General features: G+C 52.9%; 1 protein-coding gene across 1 annotated transcript; it reads right to left on the reverse strand.

Moving 5' to 3' along the window:
• Positions 1-509: 509 nt before the first annotated feature.
• NBR1 (NBR1 autophagy cargo receptor) lies at positions 510-19163 on the reverse strand. The gene is made up of 21 exons (XM_077313103.1): positions 19007-19163; positions 16776-16886; positions 15528-15590; positions 14357-14375; positions 13831-13853; positions 12385-12579; positions 10848-10904; positions 10132-10322; positions 9277-9438; positions 8531-8737; positions 7859-8015; positions 7446-7730; positions 6729-6872; positions 6508-6583; positions 5046-5207; positions 4605-4751; positions 3883-4213; positions 3511-3596; positions 2866-2932; positions 2525-2630; positions 510-2073 (listed from the first exon to the last, which is right to left on the reverse strand). Exons 2-21 carry the CDS (start codon positions 16875-16877, stop codon positions 1894-1896), a joined length of 2760 nt encoding a protein of 919 aa, XP_077169218.1. The 5' UTR covers positions 16878-16886; positions 19007-19163; the 3' UTR covers positions 510-1893.
• Between the last annotated feature and the right edge of the window lies 1 nt (position 19164).

Genomic DNA, 19164 nt, shown 5'->3' on the forward strand with positions numbered 1-19164 from the left:
CCTGCCTCTCGATTAGAGCGTCCTTCAGGTTTCCTGTAAAAGTCACCCTTCCTTTTTTCACTCTTGTGGAAGAGATGTACAGATCATCAACAGGGCGTGGAGGGCAGTGAGAGAGGGTTTTTTTTTAATGTTTTATTGATTTGATACTGTAATTTTATGGAGGCTGTTAGCTGCCACAACCTAGCTGGCTAGGAGCAGCGGCCTAAACATCAAATAATCACACATGCAAATTCTCCATTGTGCCCCTCAAATTAGGAATTGCTAACCCAGGCAAACCTGATCCCATCAGAATGCGGAAGCTGAGAAGGGCCAACCCTGGCTAGGATTTGGACGGGTGACCTTTAAGGATTTGGGTGGCAGGCCCTCCAAAGGACACGAGGGGTCACGACGCAGAGGCAGGCCATGGCAGACCCCCTCCCAAGGCCCCTTGCCCGGCAGCTGTCTCGGCAAACGAGGGAAAATTTGGTGAAGACACGAGCCGGCTTCTCCCAGAGATGAAGCTTAAAAAAAAAACTTAAATGTATATTTTATTTCTGCTTCCATCCGTCACACTTGAAAACTTTTTTAAAGTGCTTGTCCTAAACAATATACAAAGATCTTCATGTTCGCACTGTTTCAATTATCCATGCATCCTCTCACAAAAATAGACAAAGCCAACAGAAGCCATAAAACTACTTCAAGAGAAGAGGAAACTGAGGCAGAACTATTTGGAAATACCCCAAATTTTTCCTCAGCGATCCGATGAGAGAAGAGAAGCCACAATCAGGTCAGCAACCCCACCCCCCCTACTGCTGTCCATGCACTGATTTCCCAAAATAAAGTCTAGGTTTTCCCTCCGTTACAGTTCTTCCCTCTTATGTAGAAAGTTATATAGGAACACCTGAGAGTTAAACAAAAGGACCCTTTCCCAGCAGGGCTGGTGCTGCTCCTTCTGCCAGGCTCGGGAGGACAGAGGCCCTCAGTGGTCCCTGCGGGGCGGGGGGTGCAGACTGACGCCGGAAAGCTGTTTTCTTGTGGGGCGTTTCCCCCAAAGCATCTGGCAAGCGCTGCCAGTCAGTCAACACGGCGTGTTAAATGACTGGATCTCTCTCTCTCAGCTTAGCCCCCAAGCCGAGCGCAGCGGACAAGAATACTGCAAGGAAGCTCCCCCACCTTGGCGAAGAACGCTGGGATCCGAGGGCTGCATCTACAAAAATAGCTGTTCTCCCCCCCCGCCCCCCCCCAAGGGTCCCTCAGCCTTCAAATAGTGTAATGCAGTAATGATCAGGGTAATACTTATAAACTCGCCTCTGGGTTGCTATTTTTAAGGTCCAGCTCCTCCTGCGGCAGTTCGCCCCCGCAAGGGCAGGACCCAGCAGTGAATGCAAGAGGCAGTAATCAGAACGGGATAGACGCAGTTTCTAGGTTTGGGCCAGTGGCCTGCCAGACGCACGGCGACAGCAGATTGCTGGCAGTTATTGCTTCGGCAGGATGCAGGGGCTTTGCCAAGCACACCAGACCAGGGAGGGGGGCAGAATTCAGAACAGCTCGGGGCACGAGAGGGCTGACCCCTCAACGGCTGAGGAGACGATGTGCAGAAGAGCCCTGCTGCCAAGTGGCTCCACTGCAACCCCACCTCAAACACGGAGGGCAGGATGATGCTCAGGAAACCGCTCAGGACACAGCCAGCTGGGGCACAATCCCTCTTTCCCCTCCTCCTGTTATTATTTCACTTCAAAAAACCTGGCCCTGGAGCCACGGAACTGGGGCGGGGGAGAGATGCTACACGGGATTTTAGCGGAACAGAAGACAAAACTAGAGATATACTGAAAGGTGGGGGCTGAGCCAGCCCTGCTGTGGGGAGCGGAAGGGAGCCCGAGGGGAGGCCGGCCGTGCTCTGCGCTCGGGGGTCGCTCAGTACTGGTTTCCGTACCAGTCGGCGTGGCTTTGCTGCAGCAGCTCCGTGACCACGTGGGCCATGTCCCAGTTGTGCTTCTGCAGCAGCCGCAGGTTGAGCTGTCGGTCGCAGAACCCCATCTCGCTCAGGTTGGCCAGGAAGGCTGCCATCTGTTCCTCGGGGATGACAGGGAGAGCCTGCAGGATGAAGAGGGAGAGAGAGAGAGCCCTGCGTAAGAACAGGCAGCCACGTAACAACTGCAAACCTGACTCCCTGGAGTCTTAGAGCTGTAGGTTTGGAGGGGCCACAGGGCCAGCCACGTGCAGGCAAGCGAGACCCACGTGCCAAGCACTCCCCCCAGACCACCCTCTGCCCAGATGAGACCAGGGAATTGGCTTCCTAGGACTCAAGCAAGGAAGCCAAGCTGGGTGCTGCAGGGGAAATCCAGCGTGACAAGAAGGGGAAGACTCCTCCTTGGCTCCAAGCACAGCCCTCAGCCCAACCCCTGAGCCCACCCAACTGGAATGTAAACAGGGATCCCCAGCATCCCGCTCCAGCTCATGGCGATCTCCTTGCCACTGATGCGTCTACTTCTGAGGCCCTTGCGTGGCAGCCCCAGGAGCACAGAACAGATCAGGAGCTGCATACCTGCTCCACGGAGGGTGGTCCGGCAAACAGGGCCTTGTAGGCTGAAGCAGCCACGGACAAGGCCCCTTTCATGAAGCCCCCGGCCAGGCTGTTTCCGTGGGCGTGTCTGAAAAGTTGGATGAGAGGAAAGACATCAGAGAAAAGATCCTCGCTGGCAGAGCTCGCTCGGAGGACGGGTGTGCGGACCGATCATTTCAGAAAAGAAAAGAATTGACCCCTGCACCATGCTGGCTAGGGGCTGTGGGACGAATTCTGCACTGACCATCCACAGTGTCGCTTTCACAACCGCAGAACTAAGTCAAAGCCAAAAGGCAGCCCCAGCTGGGCGTGGCCTTCGTTACCTGGAGGGTTCGGAGGATGCAGACACACTGGTTGCAACTGCAGCAGGTGGGGGGGCAGGAACATCTCCTAGATGAGAAGGAAGGAAGAAAAGGTGGGTTTTTTCTACCCTGCTTTTCAGAATCAGAATACCTTTATTGGCATAAAATTGCAAAGCATAAAATGAAAATTTCAAACAGTTTCAGATGTAAAATCTATCGTAAAAGATTTTCATTTAAAATTGCCAGTAAAAACTTTGCTACTTTTATAATAGTTGCTTTTCACTACCTAAGGGAGTCCCAAAGTGGCTTACAAGCCCCTTCCCCCCCCTTTCCCCACAACAGGCACCCTGTGAACTTGGTGCGGCTGAGAGAGCTCTAAGAGGACTGCACTGCAATGAGAAAAACTGTGCCTGGCTCAAGGTCACCCTGCTGGCTGCACGGGGAGGAGTGGGGAATCAAGCCCAGTTCTCCAGGTTAGAGGCTGCCGCTCCTCATCCGCCACACCACAGAGGCTCTCGGGAGAAAGAGAAGCAATCAAGCAGCGGGCACTGGAAGCATTTGGGGGCACTAGCGTTGGCCTCACTGGATCTGTACAGCTCGTTCCTCCTAAGTGCCTTCGAACTGCCAGCCAACCCCCCCCCCCCCCGAGAGGGCCTGGGGCCGTACCTTCTCTCGCTGGGTCTGGAGCGAACAAGCAGCCTTCGGGGGGTCTTGTTTCTTGCGGACTCTCATCTTGGGAAAGGCCTAGCGACCTACCCAAAAACAAAACAGCATCACTTTATCTAAGCCACAGTGGAACGGAGCAAGATCAGTTCCCCCATTGGTGCAAATTTCAGAGCAAAGCGGGAGAGATGCCCACTAAATCTGAGGACACACGTCAATCACGCAGCTGGCGGCTGCTGGGCTGCTTCACACACATGTGGTTTTTTTTAAACAGTGGCCAAGTCTGAGTTCTGCAGCCACGATTTCCCCCTCCTCTGGGGGGGGACTTATATCGAGGGGGACAAAGAGGACTCTGTGCAAGGGCCCACTGGGTACCTTACTGGCTGGGGCCCCAGGATCTGTGGGGCCAGCGGCACCGCGTCCAGGACTTGCGACGTGGTCAGCATATCGTTGATGCTGTGAACCGAGGGCTGGCTCTCTCCTCTGGGGCTGGCTGGGCCCTCAGCTCCTTTCTCCGAGCTCGGCTGCGAGAGGGCGGAGCTGTACATGGACTCGCCCAGAGGGCGGCTGGTGTCAAAACACTCTGGCAGGATGACCACATAATCCTCGGAGGAAGTGGAGGACACCTGGCTCCGGACCTCATCCTGCGCATCGTTGTCGGCCTCTCTGTCGCTCGATTCCTCACTGTCTGGCACCAGGAGTTTCTCTAACGGCGCACAGAGAACATCACCTTACCCCAAAAGAGAGGACATCGGGGGCCCTCTGCGAGTCTCTCTTTTATGGACTTGTAGCCACCCTGTCCAGTCCCTTCCTCCCCCCCCCCAAGTCCTCCCAGACCGTTTGAAGGATCAGAAAAGGCATCACATGCGATGCCTGACTGCTCGACCCACAGCTCCCAAAATCCACACCCTTAACCCCAGAAGCAGGCCGCAGACAACTGGGGAGGAACCAGGAAGGGATCTCTTTTGGCCTCTGCTCCTAAGACGGGCTTCGGCATCCCCCCCTCTCCCCCCAGCCCACCCCTTTGTGGCACCTCTTCCAGCTCAAGTAGATTTGTCTGGCTCAGCAAAGCTCTGCCGTGGGCCCCTTCCCCTTACCAAACTCAGGCTCCGTGGCCACCTCGATTCCCTGGCTTGGGGACTCCGATTCCCGTGCGGTGGAAGCAGAACTGCTCTTGATCCTAACGGCATCCTCTGTCTTTGGGCTATTATAGTGGGTGGTATCCTGTAGTGCTTGTTGAGAGGCTAAAACAAAAGCAAACAGCCCCCAGAAGAACAGGTCAGACATGAAGGGTCTCCTCTCCTTCGGCACACACTGGCTTGAGGCCCAGGCACTGAGCATGCTGCTCAGCTAGCCTGAAATAAAATTAAATAAAAATTCCCTGTCTCTCTCCCCACTGGAGCCCACTGCGCATCCCCAAATGGTGTCCTGCAGTGTGAAAGGTGTGCATGAAACCTGCTTCCCCCCCCCCCTTCCTGAAGTGGAAAATGGTCTAGTCCAGAATATTCTCAGCAAGCAGGAGGGAATTCTGCACTTACCCTGCAAAGCTTTCTTCTTCTGCGGGGGCCGGTGGTCAGGAGCCGCATCCAGGGTCAGGGAGCGAATGACTGTCTCGCACACAAACTGTGTCCCGCTCATATCTTCTTCGCCCTCTTCCTGGCTGGCTGGATATTCGGGCTTCCCTTTCCCTTCTTGAGCGTCTGTGGGGTTGAGAAGTTCCAATCCACACTTACTGGTCAAATGGGGCCATGTGCTGGGGTCTCAAATCCTTACTCCTCGCTAGTGCTTCCAGCCACAACCGACAGGGAATTTTAAGAATGGGATTACTCGCGAGGGAGCTCTCTGACCCTTGGAACCATGCAGGTTTTAAAAGCAGAATTTGGTGCTGGCAGCAAGTTTCAGCACTCCCCAAAAATCTCAGGCTTTGTTCTTTGAAAAGGTTTTAATATCCCGGGGTTTCTAAACCTAGCAAAATTTAGGCTTGAAAGCAGCACAGGAGTCCTTGTCTGGTTAGAGCTCCAGAACGCAGGGCACAGGACAAGACTCGGAGGGAAGCATGGCGTAGTGGTAAGAGCAGCGGCGTCTGATCTGGCAAGCCGCATTTGATTCTCCACTTCTCCCCATGCAGCCAGCTGGGTGACCTCGGGCTCCTCACAGCCCTGGTAGTGCAGTCCTGCCAGAAGCCCTCACAGCCTCCCCTCCCTCACAGGGGGTCTGTTGTAGGGAGTGGAAGGGAAGGCCATGATTGTCAACTGCCTTAAGACTCCTTCGGGCAGCGAAAAGCAGGATATGAAAGCCAACTCTTCTTCTTCTTCTTTTTCAGCCTAACTTAACCTCACAGGGTGGCGGGGGGTTGTTGCTTGTTAGGACAAACTGTAAGAGGGATGAAGGATGTCTCAAGATAACTGTGGGTCCCAGTTGGGGAGAAAAGTGGGGTATAAATAAATCAGGAGAACTGGGCAGACTCTTCTCCCCGTGAAAGACCTCGTGGGAGGCTCTCCCTCCCTCCCTCCCGCAAGCTCCCCTTGCACTCTGCCTGCCTGTGGTTCAAGCCATGCTCCCTCAGCATGGGGCTGGAAGAATCCCTGTGGCTACGCAGGGGAAGGAAGGGAAAAGCATTCTGCCCCTGCACAGCAGAGTCTCTTGGCTCAGAGACAGCCGGGAAGGATTTCAACTGCAGCATCTGACGGTGGCCTCCCCACCACCCATGAACGGCTGGCACTCTCGCTGGGGCATATCTAGGGAGCTTGGAGAGAAACCACTCAGGCAGAGCAGCCTGGGTGCCTGAGGCAAGCAGATACCGGCATGATCCTTCTGGGCTTGCGGAAATAAGAGAAGGCGACCATGATCTTTCAAGCTGGCAACCCCACTGCATTGATATGTCAACAAGCAGTCTGGACCAGGCCAGGTTAGCCGCCCCCAGCTTCCCAAGAGAGTGCTGGGCACACGCTGAGAACATCCAGGCCTCACATGTCTCCGAACGTGGCAGATGATGCTTACCTGCAGGACTGCTGGGAGGGACCTGCTCCAGCTCTTGCACGATGTTGATGTCCAGCAACTCAAAGGAGAGCAAGTCCTGATGGGCGGAAAGTCAAAGCAGGCAAGTGCAGGGAGGGAAGAAGATCAGCAGCCCAACCCCCGGGCAGGTGAGGGGCACAACGTGGCGTCTCTCTGAAGGGAGCCCCCCACCCCCTCCACCCAGCATGCCCCTGAAGGCTCACCTGTGCTGTGAGAAGGTCAACTGACGGAATGTAAAATTCTCTCTCGCAGGTAATGCTCTTCACCTGTGTGGGAGTGGAGGGGCTGGCCAGCTCTCCCTGGATGACAGTCTGCAGGCCGTCTGCCGTGGCCTCCGTGGACCCTTCCTGCAGAAGGCAGGGAATAGCCAGGAGACTCACGAGGGCAGAAGGAGCAGCCCCAGAAGCAAAAATTCACTAGCTATGCTGGGCGGGCACCGCACACAGGGTCATCTGGGCCCTTTTCTTGTTGTATGGACGTGCACACACACACATACACACAGGGAGCAGGGTCTCTATCTGGGTGGGAGACCAGCCCAGACCAGGACTCGAGACACAGCTGGGTGCAGTGGGTGTGGTGGTTAACAGCAGCAGCTTCTAACATGGGAAACCAGATTTGATTCCCCACTCCTCCTCCTCCTCCTCATGTAGCCAACTGGGTGACCTTGGGCCAGTCCCAGTTCTCTCGGAGCTCTCTCAGCCCCAAGCTCTCTCCTCACAGGAGGCCTGTTGTGAGGAGAGGAAGGGAAAGTGACTGGGGGCGATCCTGGACTATGCTGAACAGTAGAAGCAGCAAAGCGGGGAGCAGAGCCAGGGGCAGACGGCGAGGAAGAACAAAGCGTAAGAGGAGAGTCAGGAGGCTGAGGGGAGCCTGGGAGAAGCGCAGAGAGGAGAACAGGCCTGGGAACAGGAGAGCCTCACCTCTTTGGAGCAAGGGGGTCTGCCCTTCGGGCTAAAGCTGCACATCTGCTTGCCGCTCTCTGGGCAGTCGGTGCCGGAGGGGTCCACGACTATGCTGCACCAGATCCGGGGCCCAAACTGCTCCCCCCTGTGCGAGAGCCGCCAGTGTGACGTGTAGGTTCCTTCCGCTGGGGGGGCCACGAAGTGGACGGAGACAAGGCCCACCTGGCCTGGCCGCAGGGACGGCACCGCCACGTCTTTCTTCTCCGAGGACAGCAGCGTCAGGTTCCCCCACATGAATTTCAGCTGGAGAACAAGGAAGAAGCACAGAGACCGCCGCTATTCCCCCTCAGAATGTCTAACAAAAGGGGAGGGGGCAGAGAACACACAGGAAGGGCTGAGCCCCAGCAACTCCCCCTCCTCAAATTAAGCACCTTGGTGTCAGAATTCCACTCCATGCTGCCAATGTTCCTCATGCGCCAATGCTTGACGAAGGCCGTCCTCGGCCGGAGGGGGGTCCCATCGGGCAGGTTTTCATCCACGAAAGCGGCACTTAGCGTGGGGACGACGGCCGGGCAGCCCTGGAGGGGACTGCAAAGCACAGGCTGTCACTCAACTGATGGAGCTCCTGCCAGGCCCACTGAGCCCTGGGAGCCTCCGTGTCAAGAGCAATTCAGCACGGCAGTCCAGAGCCCAACTGGGCGGGGAGGTCTCTCGTAGCTGCTGGCAGTTGTGCCTTCGGGAAGGAGTGCCATAAATTAACACAACAGAGTGGCACATCGGGGACATCAGAAGCAATGCTTTGGCTTCTGGTCAATAACTGTTACGGCAGAATTAGCTTCGAACCATAGAGTTTTGCCCCAAAGCCAGAGCATCAACCCCTTGACATCGCCTCCAGGTGACGTCAGCACATTGTGTACATTGGTGGCATCCTTCCAGTTTGCGAGGGGTTGGGGAGGTTTGTGGGTGGGCTGCTCGGACTAGGCATCTGGCCCCCCGTGCCCCGGAGAGGGGAGAGCATCCTCCAGAGGTCCTCCTGAGCCAGCCGAAATCCCCCGGGGGGCGCTACTACCTGTCCTCCACAGCCCAGGCTCGAGGATGCTTACCGAAGGGCGCTGGGTTGCAGACTCTCAGGCCTGGCAGCTGTCAAACCAACGCTGTCCAGAGCATGGACAGAGTTCCAGAGATGGATCTTGCGGTGCAGCTTCAGCTGCCTTTTCAGTTCCCGCACTTCCGCTTTGCGCTGCTTCTTCTCTGCCCGCAAGCGCTGCTTCTCCGCCTTCAGGAAGCGCTTGTCCACCTGCTTCTGGAGCCTTTGCAGATGCAAAGAAGGAGAAAAGGGTGATGACCTCTGTTCAGAGGAGACTCTCAAAGGTGGCATGAAGCCACCATCAGCACCCAGACTCCCTTTTAAGCACCAGAAGACTCCCAGGAGGCCTGCAGAGGTGATGGCCAGAAGGACGAGGCAACAGGGCCTCAGGGCAGGCCTGCAGCCAGGCCTCAACAGCAACCCAAGGGCCCTTCAGAGATCCTAACAGGGGACTGGCAGATTCCAAGAGGAGACTGCAAGCAGCAGTGGTCGGGCAAATGACCCAGAAAAGCTCCTGACCAGCAGTCCAGGAAGGTAGTCCTGGGGAATTAGGAAAAGGGCCAGATTTCGGGGTAAAGACATCACACCCAGGGCCAAGGGGTACGCGGGCCTTGAAGGAAAGACTTGGGCAGGTAAAGGGGGTCTGGCCACAGGAGGCTGGACCGAGACCAGCCTCTGCCCGCCAGCCTCCAACCCGCAGCCACAAAAAGCCCGTCGGCTGGAGGAGGAGGAGGGGGGTTCAGTCAGAAAAGGGCTGCTTGCCTGAGCTGCTCTAGAGCGGCGAGGCGAGGCGAGAACTGCCCGAGGCTGAACGACTCCGAGAGACACAAGACCGGCCTCCGCAGCTTCAGGAGCACGTGGTTGGGATCGTGGCCGTACATCCCGGCCTCACACAGCTCACAGATGCTGTAGGATGGACACATGCTGGGAGGAGAGAGGGAGGGCCGGCCGTTAAGGAACAGCCGTAAATCAGTACATCAACCCAAGAGGCACAGACAGAGCAAGAACTTGCACAACAAAGGAATCCTTACCACGGAGTTCTTAAACCCTCTTGGCTAAAATGGGCTTGTTTCTGGCACGACGGTTTGCCCATGAGCTCCAGCACACCCCAAAAAGGGAGGGGGACAGGAGAAGCCCTCGTCTCCCAGAGGTGCTGCAGCCCAACCTACTGCTCTTTTCATGCCCCCCAAAACAGAAACAGAGCCGGACGGAGATGAGAACTTCAGAGTGAGAAGAGAGCCCCTCCCTCTTGCTAGTGGAGTCTGGCTTGCTTTGCCTTTCCCCCACCTCCCCCGTCTTTGAAAGCAGAGACAGGTTAAGACGAAAATTAGAGAGGCAAAGGAGAACCGGTCAGAGAAGGGGTCTAAAAAGAGCATCACCGCCACCTGGGCCCTGCCTAGTTTGCCTTCGGCTTCCAAGGTCCATTTCATGTTTTCCCTGGCCGCGAGGTCTATCCCCTTCCACACCCAGCCCACTGAAACTGGAGGGACGCCATGCCAGACATTCACAAGTAAAAAAAGAAGGGTAGTCCTACAGGATGCCTGGACCCAAGCCGCACCCACCTCGAGGCGGAGTCAGAAAGGCAGGCGGTCGGTGCCGTAAACATGCAATGTCTACCTGCACTGGTAGCGAATGCCCACAATGGGGGCCTGGCAGTGGCTGCAGGGGAGGAGCCAGTCGAAGGGGTTCGCGGGGGACTGCCGGGCAGAGCTGCTCAGGGAGTCGGGCGGCTGGCCGGAAAGGTGCAGCTTCTCACTCAGCTTCTGCTCAAGCGTCTCGACCGTCTCTTGGACCACTTGCTCCCGGAACTGGAAGGAAATGGGGGAGAGGGGAGGGGAGGACAGGTGCACCCAGAACAAGATTACTTGGCTTTGTTTTTTGCTAAAGGCACCTCCTTCACACGCCCTTCCCCAATTCCCAAACTGGTTTGCATAGTTAGCCAGGCTCTGGAGACTACAGATAGGAAACAACAAAAGGTGCAGGAATCCTTCCAGAATAGAGGCTGTGATGGGAACCAAATCCCTGCACCTTTTCCAGGTGGCACTTTTGGGGTGGTTTAGAGCAGGGGTAGTCAACCTGTGGTCCTCCTGATGTTCATGGACTACAATTCCCACAAGCCCTTGCCAGCATTTGCTGGCAGGGGTCCATGGGAATTGTAGTCCATGAACATCTGGAGGACCACAGGTTGACTACCCCTGGTTTAGAGTCAAATTTCAGTTTGCAGGCTAAGAAAGTGACCTGTAATGACCCCGCAGAAAATCTCCCAGGCCCCTCCCATGTAAAGGACTGGAAACACAAAGGCCGGGGAAAACCCTAAAGGAACCTGTTCTCACCTTTTCTAAGTAGCTTGTGAACCACTCAGGAGGTTCCTGGCTGGGAGAGTCTTCGCCCTGGGAAGATTAAATAAAAATAAGTAGCTGCACAGTTTCAACACACATTTGAACCTATTCATAATCCACTTAAGGGGCCAGGCAAACACACTTAGATGCTTCTTTCAATCTTGGCCATATTGTTTTCCTATTGTTAAAATACCCGAGGGCTTCCTGCCAGGAGTGAGTGAGGCAACACAAGGCCTCCAGGTCCCAGGATGCTACCAAAAGTCACGGGGACTCACTTATGGAGAACAGCGGGAGGAGCAAGGAAAGGCCTGGCAGTTTTCACTGGGCCTGCACAGGGCTCTTTCACTAGAACAACTTTAACAACAACAACAACTTTATTTTTATAGCGCACCCTTCCTGGTTGGCTTAGCTGCCACAGCAGAGGTGAAGGCTATTTTCCTCACAGCACAAAACTCACAGCTTCGGTTACTGCAAATTAATATGCCAAGCAAAAGAAGGGCAAGCCAAGTGACCAAAGCTTTGCCACTGTTTATCGACACAATTGTTTTTATTGGTTTAGAAATCTAAATAAATAAATAAATAAAAACAGCCAGCAACCAGGAAAACCTGGGTGGCGTGACCCACAACACACATTTCAAATATAAGCTCAATATCTTGGTCTCCAGTGATAAAACCCCCGCGTGGATGGCCTGCTGAAGCAATCAGCTGTGACTCCCACTACTGTAACCGGAATGTCCCCCCCAGCATGGCATGTCTGCACTGGCAGAGAGGGAATACCGAGGGCTGGCCTCACTGTCAAGCCAGGGGCCCAACGTGTGGGAGAGAAACTGTGTTCAGCCACTTGAGCTTCCTGAGGCTACTGCCAAGTTGAAGCCCCAACTGTGTTTCAAGAGGCACGTGGCAGGTCGATAGCTAGATAACTAACGGCACTGACACCGGGCACAACCGGAGAGCAGGGACGCTTTTCTTTCAGCTCCGCACGTTTTATGAGGTTCGTGTTACATTCCGTTACAGCCCGTGGCGGAACTGGGCCTTTTGCCCATCTGTTTTGAATCTGAACTCCTTTAGCTGGGGAGATGAGGACAGGGTTGGGGAAACAAAAGGAGATTCGTGGAGCACCAAGGCAGTGGGGCAGCACAGGTGACACGGAGCTGTGAAAAACTCAGCTGTGGGCGCACAGGGAGGGAATCCAGGAATAACCTGAGCAGGGACAGGATGGCTCTCTGGAAGAATGTGAAAGGTTGTCCCTTGGAGGAGGGCAGGGAGCGGTTCCTGTTGGCCACAGAGGACAGGACCCACGGTAATGGGTTCAAACACAGAGAACAGGACCAGCTAGATATCAGGGGGAGGAAATTAATACAGAATCTGCTGCCTAAGGAGGTGGAGAGCTCCCCCTCCCAGGTGGTGTTTAAGCACTGGCTAGACAGATGCTTTAGGCTGGATGCTTTAGGCTGATCCTGCATTGAGCAGGGGGTGGGACTAGATCAGCCATTCTCAACAGGGGCCATATGGAAACATATTTAGATCCTACCTGGGTCTTCTCAACCTCTCTTTCCACGTTTCTGTCTGGCCCCAAGGCCTGGGCAAACATGGGGTAGTGCGAGAGAGTCTTCTTCCCATCCTCAGGAACCTCAGATTCTTCGTGGACTTGACACAAAGATGTGTCCAGGGCAGCACTTAATTCATAAACATTCATCTGTAGCTGGCGGCCTTGTTTCGCAGCGATCTAAGGAAAGAACCTGCTATAGAAAGAACTTTCCACACACTCTTTCCTCTCTCAAGAGCCACGTAGAAACTTCCTTATGCAGGACACTCCCTAACACTGATTTCAACATAACACAACAGCTACAAGTGGAATGTCAGAATTTATAGCCACAGCAGCAAAAATCCCTCAAGAAGCAAGGCAGGCGCTCTGAAGAAGAGGCGTCTGAATTTGTGACGATGCCGTCGTGCCATCTCACCCCAGTTAAGCGGGCAGCAAGGCAACTGCAGACAACTCAACAGCTGAGTCAGGAAATGAGCCACAAGAAAAGGAACAAGTTCAAGGTGACTCGTAGAAGAAAAAGGCAGAACCAGACCAAGTACCAAGAAGAAGAACCAGTTTTTTAAATCCCACTTTTCACTACCGAAAAGAGCCCCAAAGCGGATTACGATCACCATTCCCTTCCTCTCCCCACCAAAAGACACTGTGTGAGGCAGGTGCGGCTGAGAGAGCTCTGAGAGATCAGTGACTGGCCCAGGGTCACCCAGCTGGCTGCAAGTGAAGGAGGAGTGGGGAGTCAAAATTGGTTCTCCAGATTAGAGGCTGCCGCTCTTATACACGACACCAGGCCACCACAGGGCAGCAAATCTCCTGGCAGAAGGCCTGAGAAGCCAGCAGCTCTCCCATCAGCCTGCCACCATGTCTTGGTCTCAGTTCCACCTGCAGGAACTAGGGAAAGGCATAGGGGCCAGGCAGGGTTTTTGAGAGAGCAGCAGTGCATGTTCAAGTGACTCATTTTGCCTGTCCTGAAGTACCATTAACAGGAAGTCAGAAGAGCCATCTCCTCGAGGGAGTGTAATATGACGGTAACAGCCCTGCCAAGATTTAACATGGCCAGAAGCAGGGACCCCCTCAGTCTGAAAGGTATGGGCTTGGAATAATACCCCATGGCAGCTTCCCTCTCCCGCCCCCTGCCACGTTCCTTGCAAGGCTGCCCCAGATGCCACAGGGCAACACCAGCCATCCGAGCAGCCCCACCTGCCCCACCCTCCATCCTGTTGGAGGAGTCAAATCCAGGCAGCTCTGAAGCCCCTGCAAAGAGAGGCTGGGGGCACCCCGACCACCCTGAGCTGCACAGAGGGTCTTTGGAAGAGCAGCCACAGAAACAGGCAACCCCCCCCCCAAAAAAAATGTACAGAAGACAAAGAGTTTCACAGATTCTTCTCCCCAATATTGTGGCACAGCAGTGTGCTGAAAACGGCAGAAAGGTGTTACCTTTAGAGCTTCCTCATATTCCTCTGAAACGAAAAACAAGACAAGCACCCATGAGCCCCCCTGGATTCACCATCACACAGAAAGGAACTTATGCACATTTCACAGTCTATGCTCGGGGTGGATGAACTAGCCTAACACTTAACAAACGTTTGCATAAACGAGCTCATCTTACGCCAGCCAATCAATTCCCTCTTCCCCCAAGCCTGACGGTTGTTCAGACACACGAAGAGGAAATTCCAGGTTTCCATCCCCTTCATGGACAGTCTCGCCTTGGGCTAGAGAACTGGCTACAATCAGGAGAAACAGGCCATGCTCTGAGCCTCCACTGAGTCATATAACAGCCTCTCTCTTCTATGTCCACAGTGGCCACAGAGTTCTGGGGATACGTGCCATCACAGAGCAGCTTCTTGGTACCTCCTATGGAAAATATTCTAGTAACATTCACACCCTTGTCAGAGATCCAGAGATTTGCGTTAAGAATAGCCAATTCTTACACTGCGGAAACTCAAGCCCAGAGGAAACTCACCTGCACTGTTGACAGACACCTGTGATAAGAAACCAAAAATAAAGTGTGAGTCCTTTTGCTGCCGCTGCTCACACCCACCATCCCACACCAAAAGGAAACTTTTAAAACTTATTGTGCATGTTTATTTCTTGAAAACATGTTATGCTGCCTTTCCACCCAACCTTGGATCCCCAACAATCAAAAGCATTAACACAGACATGGTGCATTTCCAAAGGAGAAGAAAAAACTGTTGTCGAGCCCTGTTCTGTCCTGTAACAGTAACCCAATTAAGGGACCAGTCAATCTTCCTGTATCCACTTTGCAGACTGAGGATAGTGTAGCCTGCCTTGGTACATAAATAACTTAGGGAAGTGCCCAGTAAATCAAAAGCTTATGTCCTCCACTAGCTAATCCAAAGAAAGGCGTATTATGTCACCTGTTACATGTATTTAAAATGCTAGGTTCTCATACTGGTTGTGAGAGAGCAATCACTCTTCTGTCAGGCTTTCCGATGAGGCCAGTGAGGGGAACCTCCCTGCACCTTTGTCCCCTTGCCAGGCAGCCTGACCACCAGCATGTCCCCAAGTGCTGCTCTTGTCCCCTTCAATTGCTTATGAATACCATCTGTTGTGCTGTTAGGATTGTCTCTCTTTTTTCTTGGTCATACCGTTCCAAATGTTCTGCATCCCTTTCCCATCCCCCACTGGTTTTATGTACACCGCCCTGAGATGCCACAGTGAGGGGCAGCATATAAATAACATGAATAAATAAATAAATAAGAAAGGCAGGCTATAAATAACATCCATTAATTAATTAAGAAGTCACAGAGGTCTGATCCACTGTCACAATCTCTCCTGTGTGCTAGCTCTGGAGGGTGAGGGTTACACAGTAACTTGTAAATAATCCAGCCCAATCCTTGTAGGCCAGGGCTGTACTTTCGTGACAACAACCTTTCGGTCCTGGTTGTGTAAACAGACTTCCAGAGATAACTTATATAACCCCCAACAAGCCCATACTTTACGCAGTACAGGTCAGGTGAGTGCTGACTCAGTATGAAAGCTATTTTGCAAGGAAGTGGAAGCTTCTCCAGTTAAGCATCAATCCCATTAGATGATCTTTCTTCCACTTCCGGTCAAGCACAGACTTCCCAACGTTTATGTTCTTAAAAACAGGTTCTGCTTCAAAACAATACCTCATCACGGTCTTCATCCAGGTATTTGATCTGGATATCATTCAGGTCAAATGAGACTTTCACCTGCAAGAAAAATTGACACACAAGAAATCAAGACGCCATCGTTTCTATTACGGAGAATCACGTCTAAAGACGCCCCCTCCTGACATCTGGGCTTGTAGACCTCAAGTAAGAACTTCCCCTTCTCATATGGACTGTCCAGAGCAGGGGTAGTCAAACTGCGGCCCTCCAGATGTCCATGGACTACAATTCCCATGAGCCCCCTGCCAGCATTCGCTGGCAGGGGCTCCTGGGAATTGTAGTCCATGGACATCTGGAGGGCCGCAGTTTGACTACCCCTGGTCCAGAGTATACTCCATACCTGTCAAAATTCCGCACAAAGAAAACGGCACTCCATCACCTCATTTACGCCATTCACATTGAGTACGTTTGCACGCATTTGTTCATTTTGCATATTTTATCATTCTTCGGCTAATCATGAATAAGATTAAGGAATTCCACAAGGCAGCAACTGAAAGTCCTATATGACCACACTCGTCCCACCCACATTTCATGTCAGCAAGCACTGCTCAGGCTTATATGTGCACCCACTAGAACTAGAAACTTGAACAGAGAAAGAAAAATTGCTAGTGTGCTCCATCCTGCACCCAATGTCAAATTCCAGAGCTGAAGGAATGCAATCAAGTGTCCAGAACAATCTGCCTAGTCATGCACCTGACTTTGGGCATGTGTAAGCCAGGTAAACACCTGTGTCCAAAGGGCAAGCTCAGACAAACCACCCTTCAGCAGAGACACACCACATCAGTGTTACTCCTGACACTTCTGAGAGCAATTCTAAGCAGGTCACTTCAGATCTTCTCAATGGCGCTTCATCTCAGGAAAATTAGCTGCCAGACAATAATCTGAACTGTATGGATTTGTGAGTTTCCATTTTCCATACGAGTTCAAATATGAAGCAAACCCAGGAAAAACTCACAGATGCCACTGTCTCACAAGGACGGAAAAACTGATTCTGTAATATTTTTAGCAGGACTATACCCTTGGCTCCTGCGATGACAAATGGGAACAAAGCGGTGCTGAAGTTCCTAAAAAGATTCATCTCACACGGCCAGGCCTACACAAGCAGAAAGTTAAATGGGAGACTTCGTTTTAAGGGATCACCACATTTAACTTTTTGTACCACTGACATTTCAAAATCCTTCATCTACTTTTCTTCTGCCCTGCCTGAGCACTCTGGACCCAACTCACCATGGCCTCCACATCAGCCCACGTCGTATGTGAGGAGTCTGATACGAGGAAGGTCTGCGTGTCACCTTGGAAGGTAACACTGAGGTTCACCTGTGGATCCATATTACAGAACTACAGAAAGAAAAAGCAAGTAGCTGTTGAACAAGGCTGCAGCTATGAAGAACAGCACTAAGACTGGTTGTGGCCATATGTGAGAATCAGGGATGACGGCCCTTCCCTTTTTGCCTGGGAAATGAGAGGAGCAAGCCAGATATTCCTAACATTCCCCTCTCCTCTTCGTATCAACATTTCAAAGGAACTTTGACTCTGAAAATAAGCCTCAGGGCAGAGTCCTGGCTCCATTTATACTGAGAACATTCTATTTTACCACCTCTATTTGGCTACCCAGAGATAATGATAGTTTACACTTTGTTGGAGGACTCAACATTCAGCTATTGTTGCTGGAGGGGGGAGGGAGTTGTTGTACACAGGAAATTCCCATGAGTCTCTTCTCCATTTCAGATCTTCTACTCAGCTTTGGATGTCTACTTGCAGTCAGAGGGGTAGGAATGCACATGGGGCTAGGGTGCCAGGTTCCCTGAGGTCACTAATGAACTAGTTCCCTTCCTGTCTAAACCACACCTCATTCTCTCTCTGCCTTGCTTGCCAAGTCGCGATCTTATACATTTAATTAATTAATTAATAATAAAGAAATCGATGCAATACTTCCCAAGAGATTTAAATGTAACAAAGGAATAGCACTCAATTATTTAAACTGCGACCGAGTATTTCTGGGACAATCAAACTCTCCAATATACTATTTGCAAAGGAATACTTTTTGCAGACGGCAACCATGTGCTCATCAGTCTTTTCCAACTCAGGGCGTCCCAGGAATCCAGCCTGCAATGAATCACCCACTGTTAATTTTTGACACCCAAGTGTTTATATTTCTATATGCATTTGCATTATGTTTATTTATTACTTACTTTAAATATTATACATGTACAGTCAAAACTTTTATAGTATTTTTGTGTTTGCAGCCTTAGGGGGTCTTAGTTGAGTTGGAACAACAGCACAGAAATGTTCCCCCTTTTGGGAGAGCTACCTGTGATTATTCACCTAGAGCTATCCTTTGTGATCTTTCAAAGGTGTGACACTACTTTGTGGGTCCTACGTTAAGTTTAGACACAGCCCCCTTTAAAAACCAAGATGACAAGCTGCTCACAGAGGGAATTTTAAAGTAAAAATGTCTGCATATCAATTTAACTGAAATTCTTTCTCTAATAAGAAACAGCTGAGCTACCTGCTAAATTTCAATTCTAACACTGACTTTTGAAAGCTTGCATAGTTCTATGCTAGCTACAAGTGGGCCACCATGTTAGTCTGAAGCACCTTGAAGGCCAACAAAATTTCATTCAAGGTATAAACTTTCACGTGCAACTGCACTTCCCCAGATATGAGGAAATGAAAGTTACCAGCCCATACAATTAAACCTGGCTGATTTTAAAGGTGCAGCTGGGCTCAAACTTTGTTCTTTTTCTTCAGACCAACATGGCCACCCACCTGAACAGCTGTCCGATGACCTTTCCATGCTGGATGTTTTTTCAAAATAATCAGTAAAGGGGGGAGGGAGAGCGTCATCTTTCCAGCTGTGCTTGTTCGTGGGCCTCCACCAGCACCCCCAATCTCCAGAAGTTTCCCAACCTGGGTCTGGCAACCTACCTCCCATCCTCATACGGATGCCAGCCTCCAGGGGGGACCTGGGGATCCCCCGGAATTAAAGTTCACCCCCATTTTAGAGCGACCAGTTCCCGCGGGGAAAGTGGTGGCTGCGGAGGGAGGGCTCCGGATCACCCCCCTCGGCTGAGCTCCCTCCTGGCTCCACCCCCAAAGTCTCCAGGCCTTCCCCAGCCCAAGGGTCTTGCTAGGGAGGCCGCCTCCAGGCGGGGCCTGGAGATCCCCCGGAATTCCAGCCCAGCTCCAGGCGGGAGAGACGAGTTCCCCGGGAGGACATTCCCTGGGTTGGCAGCCCCTCTCCAGGCCCTTCCCAACCCAGGGAGCCCGATGCGGAGGAGGCCGCCCCTCTCCGGCCTCTCCCCCCAAAGGAGGAAGGGGATTCCGCCTGCGCCGCCACTCCGGGACATACGACGCCCCCCCCGCCCTCCTCCCACAAGGAATACGGCTCCCCCCCCCCTTAAGAGCCGCGCCCGCGGAGCCCTCCGACCCCCGCGGAAGAGCGGGCCGGCCTGTACCGTCAGACGCCCGCCGGCCCCGGGAAGGGGGCGCCTGCAGCGGGTCTCCCGAGAACCGGGGTCGGGGTCGGGCTCCAGCCGCCGCCGCCTCCTTCTCCTCAGCGCTGTGACGTGGGACGCGGAGGGCTCGCCCTCCCCACCGCACGTACAAGACGGCG

The sequence above is a fragment of the Paroedura picta genome, chromosome 16, assembly GCF_049243985.1.
Source record: "Paroedura picta isolate Pp20150507F chromosome 16, Ppicta_v3.0, whole genome shotgun sequence".
Classification (NCBI taxonomy): domain Eukaryota; kingdom Metazoa; phylum Chordata; class Lepidosauria; order Squamata; family Gekkonidae; genus Paroedura; species Paroedura picta.

Excerpts from the sequence above, each read along its gene's own strand:
- NBR1 (XM_077313103.1), bottom strand. The coding sequence starts at position 16,877 with ATGGATCCACAGGTGAACCTCAGTGTTACCTTCCAAGGTGACACGCAG. Across the intron at positions 7,731-7,858 it reads AGTGGAATTCTGACACCAAG|CTGAAATTCATGTGGGGGAA; the intron begins GTGCTTAATTTG and ends CTTGTTCTCCAG. Across the intron at positions 3,597-3,882 it reads CTGGGGCCCCAGCCAGTAAG|GTCGCTAGGCCTTTCCCAAG; the intron begins GTACCCAGTGGG and ends GTTTTTGGGTAG.